At 60.2% G+C, this 19,550-nt stretch overlaps 2 protein-coding genes across 25 annotated transcripts in view; both read left to right on the top strand.

The window, feature by feature from the left end:
• The window catches only part of NCOR2 (nuclear receptor corepressor 2), a 223,504-nt gene that overhangs the window by 188,740 nt on the left and 15,214 nt on the right, over positions 1-19,550 (top strand). For 12 of the 24 annotated variants that reach the window (XM_082353168.1, XM_082353185.1, XM_082353171.1 and 9 more), the window contains 13 exons: positions 79-250; positions 4,662-4,826; positions 5,899-6,053; positions 6,722-6,824; positions 7,031-7,135; positions 7,435-7,538; positions 10,801-10,951; positions 13,504-13,644; positions 14,035-14,121; positions 14,819-15,117; positions 16,733-17,087; positions 18,241-18,462; positions 19,034-19,285. In XM_082353168.1, the coding sequence (XP_082209294.1) occupies positions 79-250; positions 4,662-4,826; positions 5,899-6,053; positions 6,722-6,824; positions 7,031-7,135; positions 7,435-7,538; positions 10,801-10,951; positions 13,504-13,644; positions 14,035-14,121; positions 14,819-15,117; positions 16,733-17,087; positions 18,241-18,462; positions 19,034-19,285 (2,311 nt within the window). The remainder of the gene's footprint in view (positions 1-78; positions 251-4,661; positions 4,827-5,898; positions 6,054-6,721; positions 6,825-7,030; positions 7,136-7,434; positions 7,539-10,800; positions 10,952-13,503; positions 13,645-14,034; positions 14,122-14,818; positions 15,118-16,732; positions 17,088-18,240; positions 18,463-19,033; positions 19,286-19,550) is intronic. The other 12 variants (XM_082353176.1, XM_082353181.1, XM_082353180.1 and 9 more) reach the window with 5 other exon arrangements.
• Positions 263-4,650, top strand: LOC309610388 (uncharacterized protein). The gene is made up of 2 exons (XM_082353282.1): positions 263-1,944; positions 1,981-4,650. The coding sequence occupies exon 2, from the start codon at positions 2,598-2,600 to the stop codon at positions 3,540-3,542; it is 945 nt and encodes a 314-aa protein (XP_082209408.1). The 5' UTR covers positions 263-1,944; positions 1,981-2,597; the 3' UTR covers positions 3,543-4,650.

The following is a 19,550-nucleotide window of genomic DNA, read 5'->3' as shown; positions in this document are numbered from 1 at the left end:
CTGGAAGGCTGTCCCTGGTCTCTGCGAGCTGTGGACGGACGGCCTGTGAAGATGCTCACTCCTCCCGGCTTCCCTCAGCAGGTCACCAAAGCCCACGAGCCCCCCCGGGAGGACGCGGCTCCCCCCAAGCCAGCTGCCCCTGCTCCTCCGCCAGCGCAGCACCTGCACCCGGAGGGCGGCAGCCCCCAGCAGCCCGGCAGCAGCCCTCGAGGCAAAAGCAGGAGCCCTGTGCCTGCTGCTGAGAAGGAGGGTGAGTGTGTGCCAGCGGCCCCGGGAGCATGGGGGAGAGGGGGCAGGTGGGTGGGCGTAGGGGCCTTTGTGTGCAGAGCAGCTGCTGCAGACTCCAAGGCTGCAGTGGCCGGGCAGGCGAAGTAAATGAGCGAAACATGGGGGAGTGAGGCAGTGGGGGGGGGGGCACTGGGGCAGTTGGAGGCTCCTGTTCTTTCTAAAGTGGGCGCATATTGGCTTCAGCCGAGAGTCACCATGTGGCGATACAGGCCTGGGGTTGTTCTTCCAGAGAAGCTAGAAATCCATCTTTTCATGTGAAATCTTCGAATTTCTCAACATTGTCAACTTCTCAAAATCTTCAAAAGCGCTGTGCATGTACGAAAACATGTCTATGGCTCAGTTTCTGGTTCCACGTGATTCAGTCTACACATGAGCTTCTAGAACCATGGGGCTCAGCACCGGCTGGCAGCAACTCTGGGGCCTGGGCAGGAAACACTGCCCCCTCCAGCTTTCACCCTGACCTTACTCCAGGCCGAGGCCGCTGGGTTCACTGGGGAGACAGTGGGGTGATTCCCTGAGCAGCTGTGTTGCAGCAACTGCCCGGGGCAGGCTTTATTGTCACCACGTGAAGCTCAAGGTCAGGAGACACGTGGGGCAATGGTTTCTCGTTCTCTGGATCTTCTGCCTCTGCCCCACCCCCGCACCGGGCCCAAGAAGTCTCAAGCCTGTGTCCCAAAGGGACACCCGTCCCAGACCAGCCTGGCACATCTCAGGCACCGGGGGCTGACCCCCCAGAGGCTCCCCCGACGCTGGGCTAGCCCAGGCTCCTGCGGGCTGCTCTAGGGGTCTGAGGGCAGCAGGACCCCAGGCCGTCCTCCCTGACCGACGCAGCCCAGGGACGGGTGTGGGCAGCCGGGGCCACCTGCGTCCCCACCCCCGGCAGCCTCTGGTACTGCGTCCCGCCTTCTCTAGAAAGCCGGGCGGCCCTCGGCCCTGAGCCTACCTGAGGGCGGTGCTGTGTGCCGGAGGACGAAGAGCAGGGCTGTCCCCGAAGGAGGCCAGCCCCACACTTCACAGGTGACAGGGCCCGCCAGACACTCCCCCGCTGATCAGCCCGCCCTGCCTGCCGCCTTCACCTGCTGCAGGAAGTCTGGGATGCCACCCACACGGGCGGGCGTGCATCCTGGCTGGTGCACAGGCCAGCTTGTGGCCACGGGGCCAGGACATTGGTTGAACACCCACGATCACCAAGCACCGTGCCAGGCAGCGGGGGTTCGGCAGTGAGCAGGATGAAGTCCCCGCTCCGAGGAGCTGCTGTTTGTGCAAGAGGACGTTAAACGGGGGGGACACGTAAGGAAGCAAGATGACCTTCGGCTGGTTCATGCAGCGAAAGAGACAAAGCAGAAGGAGTGATGAGGGGCTCAGGGAAGGCTCTCCGTGAAGAGGAGAAGGCAGTCGTGGGAAGATCGGGGGGAAGGGCGTTCAGGCATAGGGAGCAGCACGTGCAAAGGCCCTGGGGCGGGAACAAGCTTGGTGTGTTGGCGGAGCTGCCAGGAGGTCGTGGTGGCTGGGGAGGGGGTAGGATAGGAGGTGGGACAGGGAGATGGGGAACCAGATCGCGTAGGGCCTCGTAGGCCATGGTACTGTGGGGATTTTGTCTTGGGTGCAGAAAAAGCCTTTGCTGGAGGAATTTTAAGGGTGTGTGTGTGTGTGTGTGTGTGTGTGTGTGTGTGTGTGTGTGTGTGTGTGTAGGGGACTGGGGAGAGGTCAGGCAATCTGATTTTTATTTTAGAAAGATCTCTTCTCTCTCTGCCTCTCTGGCCGTTGTTGAGGAGGAAGGGCGGCAGGGAGTTGTGGGCAGATGCAAGAGGCCACGGTGCTTTTCCCGGCCAGCGATGGTGGCAGCCTGGACTGTGCGGGTGACCATGAAGGGCGGCATTGGGATTTTGTTTCAGAGGCAAAGAGTGGGACCTGCTGATGAACCCGAGTGTGGGGTTGAAAGCAGAACGTCTGCCTCTTCCTGGGACCCTGCCAGCCACCTACGCTGGGACCGGGACTCCCTGTGGTGGGGCTGGGGTTCGCTGGACGAGAGTGTAGTGTGAGACGTGGGGTCTGGCTCTGGAAGGACATTCCAGGGCTGGGGCACCAGCCCAGGGCGGATAGCTGCGTGGCAGTGTCAGGGGCCCAAACAGCCTTGGCCGGCGCCAGATCTGAGCCGGGCTGGGCCATACTTGGGTGGCTGGACACCACACAGGGCCAGGCAGGGCCTGCTGGGATGGGTCACAGGCCCTGTTCTGGGAGAAGGTGAGCCACCACCTGTGCTTTCTGAGTCTGGCATTCAGCCTGTTGGCACAGTGGAGGGCCGCGCCATGTCCTGGAATCGCTCCACACAGGAGATGGGGCACCTGGCATCAGGCACCAAGGCCTGCCTTGCAGCTAGCACACCCGTAGGCACGTGCATGAACGTGACACCCAGCACGACCGACCTCTCTGGTCGCTCAGGAGCCTCCCCTACCGCCTGGCTCCTGTGTGGAGCTGCTCCGCCGGCCCATCCCTCGGGCTCCCTGGGCCCAGCCGGAGGAACAGGTTGTCTCTCCAAGCTCTCGGCTGCCGGCCCATCCTGGCCGGGCCCCAGATCTCCCTTCCAGCACCGGAGGCCACCCCCCGCCCCTGCCGCCACCCACGGCAGCCGGAGCGGAGCTGGAGAGAGCAGCCCAGGCACGCGCGGGGTCGGGTGGCTGGACGAGCGAGGTCCAGGGCGTGCGCGGAATTTCCGGGCCCGGTGCAGGCCCTGGGGGGGCGCCTCCACTGGGGGTTGGTTGAGCGTGAGAATCCCCGCCCCGGGTTACTCCCCGCATCTGCGGCCCCTCCTGCGGGCTCCCCACGTCAGCAGGCGCACAGGTCCGGGGGGAGCGCCGTCTCCCAGGAGAGAAGCAGAGGCTGTGTGGCACGCACGCCTCCACCCCCCCTGCTGTGCCCACAGCAGGTGGCTCTCAGCGCTGCCAGCGCGCGCCTGCTCGCCGTGCTGGCTCTTCAGAGCCTCCCTCTGTCATCTGGAGGTGGCCCGAGGGATGACACCTGCCTGCCATTCCCATCCCAGGCCTGGCATTCCCACGTTGTTATCAGCTGGCTACTTCTCCCTCCCCACCGTACCCACCCCCCCACCACCACCATGGGTCCTCCAGCCTGACACCAATTCTCCAGGAAGAGGTTTGGCGCTTAGGACCGATTTCAGCAGAGTGAGTGGCCAGCGGGAGAACACCGTGAAGACGGCCTGGCCTTTGGCCGTGTCTGCGGGCTGTCCCCAGGCCTGAGAATCCAGGGCCAATTGTTGCTCCTCTTGCTGTGGTCAGTGTGTGTGGCAAAGGTGAAGGTTACAGCCTGCAGCCCATCCACCTGGGCTCAGAGCTCCCCTTGCTGGCTGTGGGCCTTTGACCAGGTGACTTCACCTCTCTGAGCCTCCGTGTTCCCATCTGCAAATTGGGGATAATCCTCATCAGTTCTCTGAAGGGTGTTGCGAGGATAACCGAGTCAGTCTACGCAGAGCACTTAGTTGGAACCCCCGTGGGAGGGCTCCCTCCACCGTCATGTTATCTGCAGCTGCAGCGCCCGGGAGGTTCAGTGGTCAAATCCTGACTTGGCCAAATATTTGCTGGTGACCTTAGATAAGTCTGTCGATGCGTCCGTGCTCCGGTCCCTCTCCGCACACTGGGCCCAGCCGCTCTCTTTCTCCCGAGGCTGCAAGGAGGCTCATTGAGTTCACGCTTTCGAAACGCCCAGCCCAGCCCCTGGACGTGGGACACGCTCGGCGCACGGGCTGACGTGTGCACGCTGTCATCCGGGCATCTGGGCCGTAGCCGTGCTGGCGGGAGCACACGTACGCAGATCATAGCAAACTGTTCTGACCGCCTTCGTCATCTGAAGAGGTCAGCGAGCCTCTTCTGGAAAGGGCCAGATAGTAAATATTTTAGGCTTTGTGGGCCAGACAGACGGTCTCTGTCGCAACTCCTCAGCTCTGCTGCAGACGATAAATAAACGGGTGGACGTGACCACGTTCCAGCACAAGTGTACACACAGAATCGGGCGGTGGGCAGACCCCGTGCCACCATCTGCCGCCCCCTGGTTTGGAGGTTTGTCCAGGCCCCTTGCTGACCTGGTGCCGGGCAAGTGCCTGTGGGATTCCAGCGCTGGAATCAGGGACCGCCGAGAAGCCCAGCCCAAGCCCGAGGCACATCCGTGCTTGACAGGACATCACAGGAGTCAGCGTGGTGCCCGGTCTGCAGACTTGTGGGGCTCCATCACTGTTGGCCAGGACCTTCCCCTGGCCAAGGCCGGCGCTGCAAGGCACAGGGGGTCTTGTTTGAGCAGGGCAGCCAGGGCTGGGGGCCTGAGGTCTGGCCGGGTGTGGTTGACTGCCCTGCCTTGCCCCTCAGCAGAGAAGCCCGTGTTCTTCCCGGCCTTTGCGGCTGAGGGCCAGAAGCTGCCCACGGATCCCTCGTGTTGGACGTCAGGCCTGCCCTTCCCTGTGCCCCCTCGCGAGGTGATCAAGGCCTCTCCGCACGCCCCTGACCCCTTGGCCTTCTCCTACGCACCGCCTGGTGAGTAGTTCACCCGAGCCTGGCCTCCTTGCCGAGTCAGCCGGCATGCAATCATTGGGCACCAACTGTGTGCACTGACTCGGAACTGCATGCAGAAGGTTCTCAGGGTCCTGGCGGGAGGGATGATCTGGTCGGTGAAGGGGAAGGGGGCTCCGGTGAGACGTGAGAAATCTACAGGATTGCAATTGAAGCACCTGGTGCTGGGGCGCCCTAGGAGGTGCTTGAGCCGGTGAGGGGCAGGCTGAGAGTGGGCGCTCTGTGTTCCACCATGGACTTCGAGGTGGACAGCGGGCAGGTGGAGAGAAAAGTGTGAGGAGGGCAGGGCCTGCTTTGATGTACAAGTCTAGTCAAGCTGGATTCGAGATCCTTCCTGGGTTCTCCAGCCCTGCCAGGCCCCACCAGCAATCAAAGGGGCGTAGCCAGGGGCCAGTAAGGACTGTGATGTCAGCAAAGGCCATCCTAAGCAGAACTGATCCTGCAGGATGAGTGGGCCGAAAGAGCCAGGAGAAGAACAGGGAAAGACATGCCAGGCAGGGGGAACAGCATGTGCAAAGGTCCGGAGGCAGGAAAGAGCAGGCGAAGCTTGAGACACTGAATCAGGCGGCCATGGTAGAAGCTTGGTGCCCAATGAGCCTGGGGAGACCATAAGCACTAGGTCAGGTGAACCTGAAAGTTGTGTCAGAGGCTAAGACCTTATCCTGGGAGAGCAGTGGGGAGCCATAGAAGGTTCATAGCAGGGGAGGATGTGAACTAGTAGACTTTCCAAAAAGATCCCTTTGGTTCCTGTGAGAGGAATGGACTGTTGGAGGGTAAAAGGGGAACGGGGAGACCAGTTAAGGAGTCTGGGGGAGAGTTGAGGGGCTTGGACCAGGGCCTGGGTTGGGGGGCGTGGAGGGAGACTTCCCTGGGGTAGTGGTGTCTGAACCAAGGATGCAGACGGCTCATCAGGCAGAGGCGGGAGGAGCAGTGGGGGCACGTATGGACGGGCACCCACCTGGGCAGGACAGGGACGAGGTGGGGAGTGGCCTGGGGGCTCTGCCTCTGAACGCTCCTGGCGCCCTGTGATGGACAGATACGTGCCCTGCAGGTCACCCGCTGCCCCTGGGCCTCCATGACAGCGCCCGGCCCGTCCTACCACGCCCACCCACCATCTCCAACCCGCCGCCCCTCATCTCCTCCACCAAGCACCCCAGCGTCCTTGAGAGGCAAATGGGTGCCATCTCCCAGGTGAGGTGGGAGGGGCAGCCCCCCAGAAGCAACTGTGCAACCTGGTGCCCGGAGAACGCCCCTTCCTCTTTCAGGGGTTTGGTCTTTCCCTCTGTAAAGTCGGGGTGGGGGTGATCACTGGGACTGATGGTGTCTGGGTGGGGGTTGGGCACCCAAGGGGCTGGGTCAGAGCTGCCCGTGCCTGACCCAGGCATCAGGACCTTGGGAGGTCGCTCCATGGGCCATGCAAGAGCATGGGCTCTGCGATCGGACTGTGTGGCCCTCGGCAAGTTACTTAACCTCTCTGTGCCTCGGTTTCCCTTCTGTGAAACAGAAAATCGCATGCACTAGACACACAGCCCTGGCACGTGGTGAGCCTCGGTCCACCTGCCCCTTCACCTCTCCGACCTGCCCCCATGTGGCGCAGGGCGGGGGCAAGGCGTGTGCTTTGCTCAGACGCTTGTGAGCACCATTTCCTTTAAACCAGGTCATGGTGACCGCCACACGGGTGAGGGCACTGAGGCTCAGGAGAGGCAGTGACTTGTTCATGGTTGCTCAGAGGAGCAGCAGGGCCGGAACTCAGGCCCCAGGCCTCTCGGACCCGTGTGTGATCCTGAGGCTCCCCTCCTCTTGGGCCCTCGTAAAAGCGGGTTGAGGCCTCTGTGACCCCACGACCTCTGCTCCCACAGGGAATGTCTGTGCAGCTCCACGTCCCGTACTCAGAGCATGCCAAGGCCCCCGTGGGCCCCATCACCATGGGGCTGCCCCTCACCATGGACCCCAAGAAGCTGGGTAAGGATCTAGGGCCCCTCAACCTCGATGGCCCAGGCTTGGCTCCCACTGTTTGTGTTGGGGGCTTGAGGGAGGGCAGTTCACCCTAAGGGACTCTGGCCCGAGCGTGGCGGGGAGGTCCCTCAGCCCCTGGACAGGGCAGGGAGGCGGCCATCCTTCTGAATCCCTGCCCAGAGGCTCGGCTCACTGCTCTCGCCCATCTCCAGCGCCCTTCAGCGGAGTGAAGCAGGAGCAGCTGTCCCCACGGGGCCAGGCTGGGCCACCGGAGAGCCTGGGGGTACCTACGGCTCAGGAGACGTCCGTGCTGAGAGGTGAGGGCATGTGAGCTAGGCTCACCCCCGGCGGCTGCCCCTGCATCGCTGGGAGGGTCGAGGCAGGAATGGGACCCTTCACCCAAAACCCGCTAAGAAGCTGCAGCTCCCAGAGGGTCCAGCAGCCTCTCTTCGCAATTGTCTACTTCGCCATTTGGGGGCAGGGGGACCCTCTGCATTGAGACACTGGAGGTGGGGCAGACTTGTGGGTCACCAGGAGCACAGTCTGGTTGGCTCTGGGACTGGGGCCTGGGGAGGGGCTGCAGACACCCCTTCAGCCCGTGTCTCGTGTCTTCCAGGGACGTCTCTGGGCTCCGTTCCAGGAGGAAGCATCACCAAGGGCATCCCCAGCACGCGGGTGCCTTCCGAGAGCCCCGTCACGTACCGCGGCTCCATCACCCATGTAGGTGTCCTGGGGCCGTGGCACGAGGGACCAGGGTGGGACTAGCAAGCGGTGTCTCCAGATGTGGCCCTGACTGTGGACAAAGCAGTGGGCAGCCCACCCATTCCCCCAGCATCTCTGCTCAGCATCTGCCTCAGTAGATGGGGCGGCTTCCTGGGGGTGCCCACTCATTCCGTGAGCCTGGGAACCTGGGACTTTAGGTGCTGAGCAAAACACAAAACTCAAGGGCCCCAAGGAGCTGGCAGGGTAGCAGAAGGAAGCAGACAGGTAAAAACCGAGCAGGTGATTTCAGAGTAGCCAGTGCTTTGAGTTGAGTAGAACACTGCGATTGAGAATGGCTGGGGCCGCTGAGGCCACAGAGACAGGCGAGCCGGGGAGACCTCTCAGGTGTGAGCCCTGCAGGAATCTCAGGGATCAGCATTCCGGGCCCAGGGAACAGCATGTGCAAAGGCGGAGAGGTGGGAGGGTCCCTGGTGTGCACCAGGACCAGCGAGTGTCCATGGTGCCTGGAGCGGGGAACAGGAGGCGTTCAGGTCAGCGAAGTTTTGGGGGCCAGTGAGGGAGGGGAGTCTGCACACGCCCCGCCTTCAAGGGGGTGAGTGGACAGACGCTTCTGCAGCTCCGCTGAGCCCGCCCACACCACTGTGGCTCCCCCCGTGCTGCCATAACCCTCGCTTTTGTGACTTCAGTCCTGGAGAACAGAGGTTTCCTCTGGTGCCAACCTTGACCTCGTGGTGTTGACAGGCTGACGGCTGGAGTTGGCATCCCGGCCACATCCAGCTCCGCAGAAAGGAGTGTGGGATCGGCTGGTGACATCTGCCCCATCCAAGGGTTTGCAGAGGGACCACTCTGCCCCTCCGGTGTCAGGACTGGGGGTTCAGAACTGAGCTCGGGGCTCCTAGTGTACACAGGGCCTGTTTAACCCTCTCCTTCCTCCCTGGCTGGTGGACCACAGAGGGCGGTCCCCCCACTTCCTGGGGTCCTTAGCTCCTCGGGCTTTCTTTTCCTGCCCTTCCACCCGCTCCAGACAAGATGGTTTACATTAGCACAGAGTCCAGGTCAGCCCATTTTACAGATGAGAAGACCGAAGCCCAGAGATTAAACCCAAGGTCGTGTAGCCAGTAAGCAGTGGACCCAGCGTTTTGTGCCAGCTGTGCCAGAGGAAGGGGAGCCTGGACACACACACACACACGCACAACCCCTCCCCCCAACACACACACACACGCACGTGAATGGTGGAACTTCAGGCCACAGGCTCCCATAGGGAGGTGTCTTTGGCTCCAGTGGCCTCAGATCACACCACAGAGGAGAGCCCCTGATGCTTCATGTTTCTCTAAAACCTGTTGGTTTTGAAATCATGAGCTTTAGAAGGCAGCTGCGCAGGTACCTGGGCCCAAAGCCGGGCTGCAGACACTCAAGTCCCAGCCCCACCACATGCTGACTCAGGCAGGGGATCGACGCTCCCTGACTCAGTTTTCCCTTCGCTAAAAGTGTCTCTTGCTGAGTCATCCTCACAGAGGTGTTAGGGATTAAAGGCTCCTGGGCACCCATCTGCCTCCAGTTTCAGGTGGCCGTGACCCAAGCCATGTGGGTCATTCACAGCCTTGCGATTGTTTCTGGCAGCTGCCAGATGTGTGAGGGTCAGACTTCCCCACAGCCTCACTCCCAGGTGATGAAATCTGGTCATGGGACACACACAGGCTTACACACACACACAAACTCAGGAACACACGGATACACACACATACACAAACTCATACACACAGACTTACAGTGGATGGGCTTCTATCAGCTGCCCCTGGAGGAGCCGTTCCTGATGGGAAGTTGCCGGCTCCCCTGCCGTGGGCTCTCCTGATGAGAGAGGTGGCTTCCCGCCCCTGAATTATCTATCACCCAAACTAAAGCCCATTTATTCTACACTGTTTGTGCACAAGCCTTTTAAAGTGTGGCCAAGGGATCCTATCTAGGGCGTCTGCTTTGAGACGTCTCGGGAGACCGGTCTGGATTCAGGGTGTCTTGCTTTTCCCCTGCTTGCAGACCAGGATCTGGGATGAAAGCCAGGGGTGCCAGTTGCTGCCCTTACCCCACAGAAGGATGTTTCTTGGCAGAGAAGCTCCCAGGGGGAGACTCGAAGTGCACCAGCCTAGGGCTTGGCGCGCAGTTGGAGCCGCATCTCTCAGTCAGCTCTTGGAATCGTAGAAACAGAAGAGAGACGTCTTGATTTGGGGACAGCTTGTCTGTGATGGGTGCCTTTGAGGATCGTATACAGAGATTGTCTCCGTTTTGTAGATGTACAGGCTGAGGCTCAGAGAGGCAAAGTGACTTGACAAAGGTCACACAGCAACTTGTTGGTAAACCTGCTGTTTGCCCTCCAGCAGTCTGACTCCAGATTCATATTCTGACCCCCGACTCGTGTTCTTGGAAGTCGAAGGCAGGACACTACCCCACGTGGCTATCTTCTCTCTGCCTGAATACAGCCCCCAACAGGGAGCTCTAAGGCACTGTTTCTTGATCGGGGGCAATTTTGCCTCCCAGGGGACACTGGGCAATGTCTAGGGACATTTGTGATTGTCACATCTTGGGGGGAGCAGATTGGGGGTCACATGCACTACCGCCATCTAGTGGGTAGAGCCCAGGGGGGAGTGCTGCTAAAGGTCCTACGGTGCCCAGGTTGGCCCCCACCTCAAAGAATCATCTGGCCCACAGGTCACAGTGCCGAGGTTGAGAAACCCTGGGTTAGAGCTAAGATTTCTGGTGTCCTGCCCTGATTTGAGTCCCCATTCTGGTTTTGGGAATGACATGTGGTCACAGGCACGTGGCTGACATCCCAGCGTCCAGGCTCTGAGAAAGTAAAATTCATACAGTACAGGTTGCAACACAGACTCCAGGGCCAGACTGCCTGGGTTCCAGTCTCGGCTCTGCCCCTCGTTAGCCAGGTGACCCTGGGCGAGGTCACCTTGCCTCTTGGTGCCTCAGTTTCCTCATCTGAAATAGGCACGATAGTACCTGACTTAGGGTTATTTCCAGGGTTAAATGAGTCGATGTATAGAAAGTGTTCAGCACTTATTATTAATATCACTGATGCTTTGTTCTGCGTGGTTGTGTTCCGGTGGGCTCTGCCCTTCTGAAGCAGTACATGTGTGGACACGTGTGCCTGTGTGTGGATTTGGAAGGCGCACATGTACGCGTGCTGGGTCGTGTCTGGCGAGCGTGGGGGTCCCCGGCCGGAGCCCGCGGGCACTCACCCCCTCCGCACCCCCAGGGCACTCCAGCCGACGTCCTGTACAAGGGCACCATCACCAGGATCATCGGTGAGGACAGCCCAAGCCGCCTGGACCGCAGCCGGGAGGACGGCCTGCCCAAGGGCCACGTCATCTACGAGGGCAAGAAGGGCCACGTGCTGTCCTACGAGGGTGAGTCCCGTCGTCCGTCATGGCTGCCAGGAGCTGGTGGGCGGGCAGGGGCTGGCCCGGCCCTCCCATCCTCGGGCATCTTTGATGCCCAGGAAGGACCCTCTAGGTGAGAGGACCAGTGGTGACCTGGAGGTGGCTGGTCATCTGGTCACTTGGTGTTTACTGGGGGCCGCCTATATGCTGGGGGCCCAGTGGATGAAGCCCCCTCAGAGAGCTCTCAGGACGCCCACCCAGGATGCACATGGGACGTCACCTTGTTAATCTTGAGTCACGGAAACCTGCCCGCATCCAGTGTGGCTTGCCCACCAAACCCCAGACTTTGGTGTTTCTGGAGTTGGTCAAGAGAGAAGGGTCCAGAAAACATGGTTGGGGTTAAAGGGCAGCCAGATGTCTTCAGAAAACGAATCTGTGGGAGTGTGTTGCCCTCCTGTCAGCTTCGTGTGGTTGAGAGCCAGGGCGAAGGCATGTCTTCTCATTTCACGGATGTGGGAGCTGAGGTGCAGTGATGTCCAGTGGTCCTTCTGTGTGTCCACCCTCCTGGCCCCTCAAGAGAAAAGGAGGCCTGGGACTGGGGGAGCAGGGGCGGGGGTGTTTGGCCCATTGAGGTGGGTTCACAGGGAGGCAAGGCTGGGGTGACACCAGGAGAAGGGGTGACCTCCCCATCCCTGCAGGTATGTAAGCCAGCAGCAGGTAAGGATTGGCTTTAGCTGTCTCCACCTCTGCCCGGTTCTTTACAATTTAGGAAGCAAACTTGTGGCCAGCCTTGCTAGATGTGTAGTAGGGGAACAGGCCCAGGGAGCAGAAGCCCAGGCTTACTCCCCCATGCCTCTGGCCCAACGCTCCTGGCAAACGCTGTGGGTGGCAGGAAGGGGCGATGACCAGGGTGATGCGCCACCCCCCTGAGCCCTGGGCCCCCCACTTCAGTGCTCCTCACTCCTCTCACCCTCTCTGGTTCCCCAGCCAGGGAGCCCCGCCTGGAAGGAGTTAAGGAAGTAAAGGGCTGGGATGTGAATTTCCCGGCAGCCTCGGGCACCCAGGGGCACGGAGATAAAAGCTGCTAATGGGCGCCCCTCTCAGCGGCTGGCAGCTGTAGGGCTGCAAACTGCTTCTCCTCTGGCGGCGGCGGGCGCTTTTTCCTCTCCCTCCGCCTCCGCCTGGCCCGACTGCCCTCCCGCCTCCCAGGTCCCGGGAAGCGGAGGTGGTACCGTGGGGCTTAGGCACTTGCCTCTCTCTGCTGCCAAGTGGTGGAGACGGTCTTGGGGACAGGGTGTCAGCTGCGTCTTCTGTGCCAACCTCGGTACCCGGCTGAGGGCCCTGGGGGATGGTCAGGGGCCCTGGAAGGGCAGACGGAGAGGCTGGTAGTCGAGGTGTTGTGATCAGAGCCCTGGGTGGCATCTCAGCTCAGGCCTCCAGATCAGTTCTTGAGCCCCTACAGGCCTTAAGTTTGTCATCTGCAGAATGGGTGTAAATCAAGGCCTTTAATTTCTCACGTGCTTCCTGGGACTAGTGAGGGCCGCAGGCCAGGTGGAAGGCAGTAGGGGGCGGGGAGGACCCGGAGAGTGATGGCTGTGTCCACAGGGGCCCCGCCTCTGTTCTCTGATAGCTGACTGTTGCCCTGTAACGAGTGTGAGCTCGCTGGCCAGACTTCTAGTCTCTCTGTTTTTATCTGAAATCTCTCAGTGTTTAAACATCAGCAATTAATTTTGAGCAAAATTTGGAGCAGCAACGCGGTCTATCCGCTGGCCACCAGTTTGCAGCCCCTGGAGTAGCTCATGCCCTGAGGATCCCATGGGGTCATGACTGGAAATCCTGGGAGAGCGAGCGCGCCCTTTATCCCAAGGGGCAGGCACGGGGCTCTCGGGAACTTGCTTCTGATACCCACGGACTCAGCCACCCTTGGAAGAAGAGGCCTCCACTCGAGGAGCCCCCAGCCTGATGGGCGAGACCAAGCCTTGGCCTCCTCAGGGCTCGCCTCCTGGCTGCTCAGACCCTCGGCCTGTCGGGGGCCCGCGTGCCCAGCCTGAGGTGCTCGCCCTTTGGGCTCAGCCTGGCTTGGCGAGGCCGCCTCGGGTGTGGACACTCCTCATCCCCTCCCTCCCCCACCCCCCCCCCCCGCAGACACACACTCTCCCCACGTGGACACAGGTGCACATAGTTTCTTGCATGTGGCCTCACTTTGTTCTCAGTGGCCAGGTGCGCACACACACACACTCTCACACATATGCACGCACACAGAGACCCACAGTGACACACACAAATGGTTGTGGTAACCCTGCATGTTCACACTCGGCTGGTGCATCTTTGCTCACGTGCACGTGGTTACACATGTTCACGTCACGTGTCGGCTCCCACGAGTGGACGTGTTTGTGCACAGACTCACATACCCGTGCGTGGTCAAAGGCACACACCTACCTGCCAGCAGAACAGGCCCTGGGCTGGACCGCAGGCTGTTGACTCCTGCCCCTTGGGCCCGGCCGGTTTGCTGGTCCTAGGCCCAGTGCACACAGTTGCCCTGGGGCTGCCCCTCATCGTGAGATCGGTCTGGTTTCCAGGTGGCATGTCCGTGTCCCAGTGCTCCAAGGAGGATGGCAGGAGCAGCTCAGGACCTCCCCACGAGACGGCCGCCCCCAAGCGCACCTATGACATGATGGAGGGCCGTGTCAGCAGGGCCATCTCCTCAGCCAGCATCGAAGGTGTGTGCCCTGCCCAGCTCCCTACTCCAGGGGGCACAGAAGGGCCAGTGGAGGGCCTAGGACCTGCCCCGGGGGGGCTTCCCTACTTGCTGGGTGATGGCAGGAAAGGGAGAGAATTTCTCTCTCTCAGCTCCCCCTGGAGGGAGGAGATGGGATGGTTGGCCCTACTTGACAGATAGGAAAACTGAGGCTGGGTTTTTCTGAAACTCCATCTGGAGGTAGCACAGGGCCCGGGAAGTGGTCCTATGCCGCCACCACTATCATCATGGGGACCGACACCAAGTGGCTGGAGGGGCCCGCTGCTGGGAGGGGGCGCTGTAGACCCTGGCTCGTCACTGCCAAGGCCGGCCCGGGGAGCCACGCGATGATGCTCTTGCCCTCCCCCCCCAGGTCTCATGGGCCGCGCCATCCCGCCCGAGCGACACAGCCCCCACCACCTCAAGGAGCAGCACCACATCCGAGGCTCCATCACGCAAGGTACCCTGCCCTCTGCTCCCCAGGTGCCCCCTGGCCACCACGCCCTCGCGGCAGCTACAACAAGCCCTCGGGTTTACAGTCAGCGTGGGCGGGGGAGGGAAGGCATACCAGAGTGCCATGGGTGCCCAGGTGTGTGGAAAGGCACGTAATACACGTGTACATGACAGGTATGTGTGCAGGTTGAAAGGCAGAGCAAGGCATTCCTTATGTATTTGAAAACAAAAAGAGAAAGCAAAATACTACCCATCACCCTCAACTTTGTAGATGTCATTTATTGAGCATCTACTGTACTCTGCGCTCGGTGCTACCCCAAGTGCTCTCTATATATTATCTTATGGAACAGACTCCAAGAGGAAGATACAACTGGTGGGAGGATGAAAGAGGTCAGATACCCTGCCCAAGTTCTCCTGGCTGGTCAGTGGCAAGCCAGCTATTGTGAGGCCCCATTTTATGCATTTTATCTATATTATCTCACTGAATGTTCATGACTTGGTGAGGTGTTTCAGTTACTACTCCCATTCTGTATATGAAGAAATTGAGGCTCAGAGAGGTCAGGTCATGTGCTCAAGGTCACACAGCAAGTGAGGACTTGAACCTAGGTAGTCTGGCTCCAGAATCTGCCAGCATGGAGGCCCCAGGTTAGGATGGGCGATGTGGGGTGCAGGTGCAAGGGTCAGCGCCCCGTCCTCCCTGGCAGGGATCCCACGATCCTACGTGGAGGCCCAGGAAGACTACCAGCGTCGGGAGGCCAAGCTCCTGAAGCGTGAGGGCACGCCGCCCCCGCCCCCCCCACCCCCACGGGACCTGGCCGAGGCCTACAAGGCCCGGCCCTTGGAGGCCCTGGGCCCCCTGAAGCTGAAGCCGGCCCACGAGGGCCTGGTGGCGACAGTGAAGGAGGCCGGCCGCTCCATCCATGAGATTCCACGGGAGGAGCTGCGGCGCACGCCTGAACTGCCCCTGGCCCCGCGGCCGCTCAAGGAGGGCTCCATCACGCAGGTACGGGCGCAGGGCTGGGCGGCTGGGCCAAGATCGGGGCGGCGGGTGCTGATGGGCTCCGCTCTGGCCCCTACAAATGGGGAAACTGAGGCCCAGACTTGCTGAGTGCCGTGCCCAAGATCACACAGCTGCTCATCACTGAGCCGTCATCACGTACATTCCGGATTCCATACCAGGGCCGTTATACTATATCCATGACCTCGTTCAATTGTATTTACAGCCCAGGAGAGTCATACCTATCATCCCCATTCTCCAGGTGGAGAAACTGAGGCCCAGAGAGGTCAAGAAGCTTGCCAAACTCCAGAGCTAGATGTAATAATGAACGCCGGTCATGGATCGAACCCTTGATCCATGACCATAAGACATCATGACTTATCTAACCCTCACAGCAGCACTCTGAGGTAGTTCTCTTACTGTCCGCATTTTAGTGGTGAGCAAACAGGTTCAGAGAGGTTGAACAACTTGTCCAGGGTCACACAGCAAGTAAATGGCAGTTGTGCATCTCAAATCCAGATGCCCCCAAATCTGCAACGTCTTTGCTTCTTGGCATCCACTCCTCCCACCAGCATGTTGCACCTCACCCTACCCCCAGCCCCGTGGCTCTGGCCCCCCAGAGGCCCCAGCCTGGTAGGGGAAGATGAGCTCTGATCGTGTGAGGAGCTGGTCGGTGGAAACCACCTAAGGACCACTGTCTCTTCACGTGGTCAGAGGTGGCTGATGTGAATGAGGAAGGAGCGTGGGATCCGTCGGGGGCTGCGTGGCTGTGAGGTGGCAGGGACTGGGGAGGGTGTCCAGGAGGCCTACAGTTGGCTCACGGCACAGAGGTGCCCCGGGAGAAGGCGGGAGCGGTGGGAAGATCGTCGAAGGCCAGGGGACGGGTTTGGCTCTCAGCCTCTGGGCAGTTGTGAAGCCATTGGCAAGAGTCCCCCATGGATCTAAAAGGGAGGCCAGTCTGATTCTGGAATATTCTTTTTAAAATAAGGGCATTTCCCCTTCTTAAAGTAATTAAAACATTCCTGGATAAAAGCAGAGTTCTCTTACTTGGCAAAGACACAGAGCCCACCGTATCCTGGGTTTCCCCGGCCTGCGTAGACAGGGTGGGGTCTTCTCCCAGGCGGCCGGGCTGCAGCTCGCCGATGACCCCCGTTTCTTCAGCTGCCCTTTCTGGCCATAGAGCAAGCATAAACCTCAGCCCTGACCTCCAAGACTTGAGCCTCAGGGCGGTGGAACTGGATTTTGCGGCTGGCTTTTCTGGCTTGACATTGGGTGGGCCGCAGAGGGTCCCAGACTGACAGGAAGAAGGTATTTGCCCTCATGGGGGTGTTAAATCTCTTTCCAGCGAACCCCAAGGGCCAACAGAGGTTCCCCCACTTGCTCCAGGAAGGGCTGACCTCTGAACTTTGTGCCCCCTTCTGCAGCCCCCCAGGTGGCTCCGGGGGCCAGGGTCCAGGACAGGGGTGGGCAGGGCAGGGACAGGTGTGCACTCATCTTAGGCTTAGCAAAGCCCTTCCTCCCCCGCCCCTGGAGGCATGAGATGTCGCTCCCATTTCATAGCTGAGAAACGGAGGCTTAGAGAGGTTGTGTAGCTGGTGCTCATCCCCCCCTCGCCCCTCAGGGCACCCCGCTCAAGTATGACACCAGCACGTCCTCCACCGGCTCCAAAAAGCACGACGTGCGCTCCATCATCGGCAGCCCCGGCCGGACGTTCCCGGCGGTGCACCCGTTGGACGTGATGGCCGACACCCGGGCGCTGGAGCGCGCCTGCTACGAGGAGAGTCTGAAGAGCCGGCCGGGCGCCGTCAGCAGCTCGGGGGGCTCCATCACCCGGGGGGCCCCGGTCATCGTGCCTGAGCTGGGCAAGCCACGGCAGAGCCCCCTGACCTACGAGGACCACGCGGCGCCCTTCGCCAGCCACCTACCCCGCGGATCACCGGTGACCACACGGGAGCCAACCCCGCGCCTGCAGGAGGGTGCGTGGGGCGGGGCGCGAGGTGGGGCGGGGCCACGGGGTGGGGCGGGGCCTCGGGGTGGGCGGGGCGTCGTTGGGCTCCGGTCTCTGAAACTGCCTTACCGCCCACGCCTTAGCTCAGGAGCAACCTCGGGGCCACCACATCCATTCCACCTGCCAGACCAGTGGGTGCTACCTCCAGACCATCCTCAGAATTCTCTCCATCTCCCGGCCACCTCCAGACCACCTGGCTCCCCTGACTTCTCTCTTGTCCTGCTAATAATCTGCTCCCCAAACGGCAGCCTGAATACTTCTTTGAAATATTTACATCAGATTACGCTACTGTTCTGCTTAAATCTTTCTAGTGACTTCTCACTGCACTTAGGAAAGAAATCACCCTTTTCCACCATGGCCTTGGGAGCCTGCAGGATCCCGCCCCACCCACCTTTCCATCTTACTGCCAAATTCCTTTATCTGCCGCTTTATCTCTCTTCCTTGACCACACTCAGCTCATTCTTTGCTCAAGACCTTTGCACATGCTGTTCCCTTGCCTGAAATCCGCGCCCCCCCCCCAACCCCGCCACCCGCCTTTCAGATCTTTACCTAACTGGTTTCTTATGCGCCCTTCAGGACTCTCTTCAAATGTCACATCCTCAGGGAGGTCTCTTATGACCACCCTCCCCCCCCCCTTCACTATTCTGGTCACATTCTGTCACATTTAAAAATTTTCTTCAGAGAATTTATTACTCTGAAATTCTTTTTCGATGACTAGTTGATCATCTGTCTCCTGCATTGAATGTCAGCCCCACAGGGGCCAGGATTTTTCTGTTTTGTTCAGCGCCCTAGCTCTTAGAAAGTGCTCGGCATGTCGTAGACACTTAACAAATATTTTTGGCTGATTGAAGGAATGCACAAGAAAGGGAACGAAGGGAAGAAAGAAAGAATGAACTTTGTAAAAGACCTAAAAAACAGAAGCAAGTGAGTGAATGAATAAATAAAAGGAAAAATGAACTAGACGCAAATGGATGGATGACGAGGCCTGGTCCCTGGGATCCCAGAGACCCTAGCCTCAAATGGCTTCCCATAAGCACTAGCCTCGGCAGCCCCCGTGTTGGGGGCTGGGACACCTCTGGCACAGAGGTCTGATGCCATCCCCACTTGGCCCGTCCCCACAGGCAGCCTCTCGTCCAGCAAGGCATCCCAGGACCGAAAGCTGACGTCCACGCCCCGTGAGATCGCCAAGTCCCCACACAGCACCGTGCCTGAACATCACCCCCACCCCATGTCGCCCTACGAGCACCTGCTCCGGGGCGTGAGTGGCGTGGACCTGTACCGCGGCCACATCCCGCTGGCCTTCGACCCCACCTCCATCCCCCGTGGGATCCCTCTGGATGCAGGTGATTGTCCCGGACCCATAGAACCCCGCGGCGTCAGTGTCAGCCCAAGGGCTCCTCAGGCATCAACTAGGCGCTACTAAGTGGGGAAACTGAGGCATGGTGGGGAGGAGACCCAACAGTGTAATCATGTCAACAGTTTAGGTGAAAAACAGAATTTCTTTTAGGGGTCTGAGGGACATGCTGGGTTAAACGTTTTTCAGTGGTTTTCTTTTCCTGCGGACTTATCAGTGCCTTTAAAATTGCAAATGTATCAAAAGAGGGCTCAAGGGTGAGCGTTCCCCAGATGGACATGATCTGAAAATCTGTTTAGAAAGATGCAGCCCTTAGGTATTTTAGTGATCCCCATTTTGTATGCCCTGTGTTTGGGGGAATTTCCGTCCAAAGAACATTATCAATCAGAGGCACCCGCATGTGTGTTGGCGCAGCGAGGGTTTTTCTCCTTCTAGGCTCTCAGTTCTGTTTTCTGGGGGGTGTTTGGGAGAAGCTGTGAGGGCACTGAGACAGGCGGCGGTGGGGGGTATTCCCAGCCGAGGTGTGGGCCGGCCTGACCTTGCTCCCCTTCTCCCGGCAGCCGCTGCCTATTACCTGCCCCGGCACCTGGCCCCCAACCCCACCTACCCACACCTGTACCCGCCTTACCTCATCCGCGGCTACCCCGACACGGCGGCACTGGAGAACCGCCAGACAATCATCAACGACTACATCACCTCGCAGCAGATGCACCACAACGCGGCCACCGCCATGGCCCAGCGAGCTGACATGCTGAGGGGCCTGTCGCCCCGCGAGTCCTCGCTGGCGCTCAACTACGCCGCCGGCCCGCGAGGTGGGTGGGGCAGAGCGCTGCCAGGCACGCGGGTGGGCAGAACCCGCCACCCAGAATTGGCCTTATTCCTGGTCTGCCCGGGGTCCTGAGAGCCCAGGACACGTGCGTGCCCACGCGTGCACGTCTGTCCTTGCCGAGGTGGCTAGAGCAGTTGCCTTAGAGGCTCGGGTGGTATCACTGCGCTGAGAGCGCACACAGACCTGGCGGGTGGTGCAGGGTTGTGTGTGGTGTGTGTCCTGGACGCATACACACGGGCTGTGCATGT

This window comes from Balaenoptera borealis (genome assembly GCF_965194805.1).
Source record: "Balaenoptera borealis genome assembly, chromosome: 14".
Classification (NCBI taxonomy): domain Eukaryota; kingdom Metazoa; phylum Chordata; class Mammalia; order Artiodactyla; family Balaenopteridae; genus Balaenoptera; species Balaenoptera borealis.
The sequence above is the reverse complement of the archived record's forward strand: the minus strand, read 5'-3'. Positions and strand labels throughout refer to the sequence as shown.

Coding starts and splice junctions, on each gene's coding strand:
- LOC309610388 (XM_082353282.1), top strand. CDS start 2,598: ATGTCCTGGAATCGCTCCACACAGGAGATGGGGCACCTGGCATCAGGC.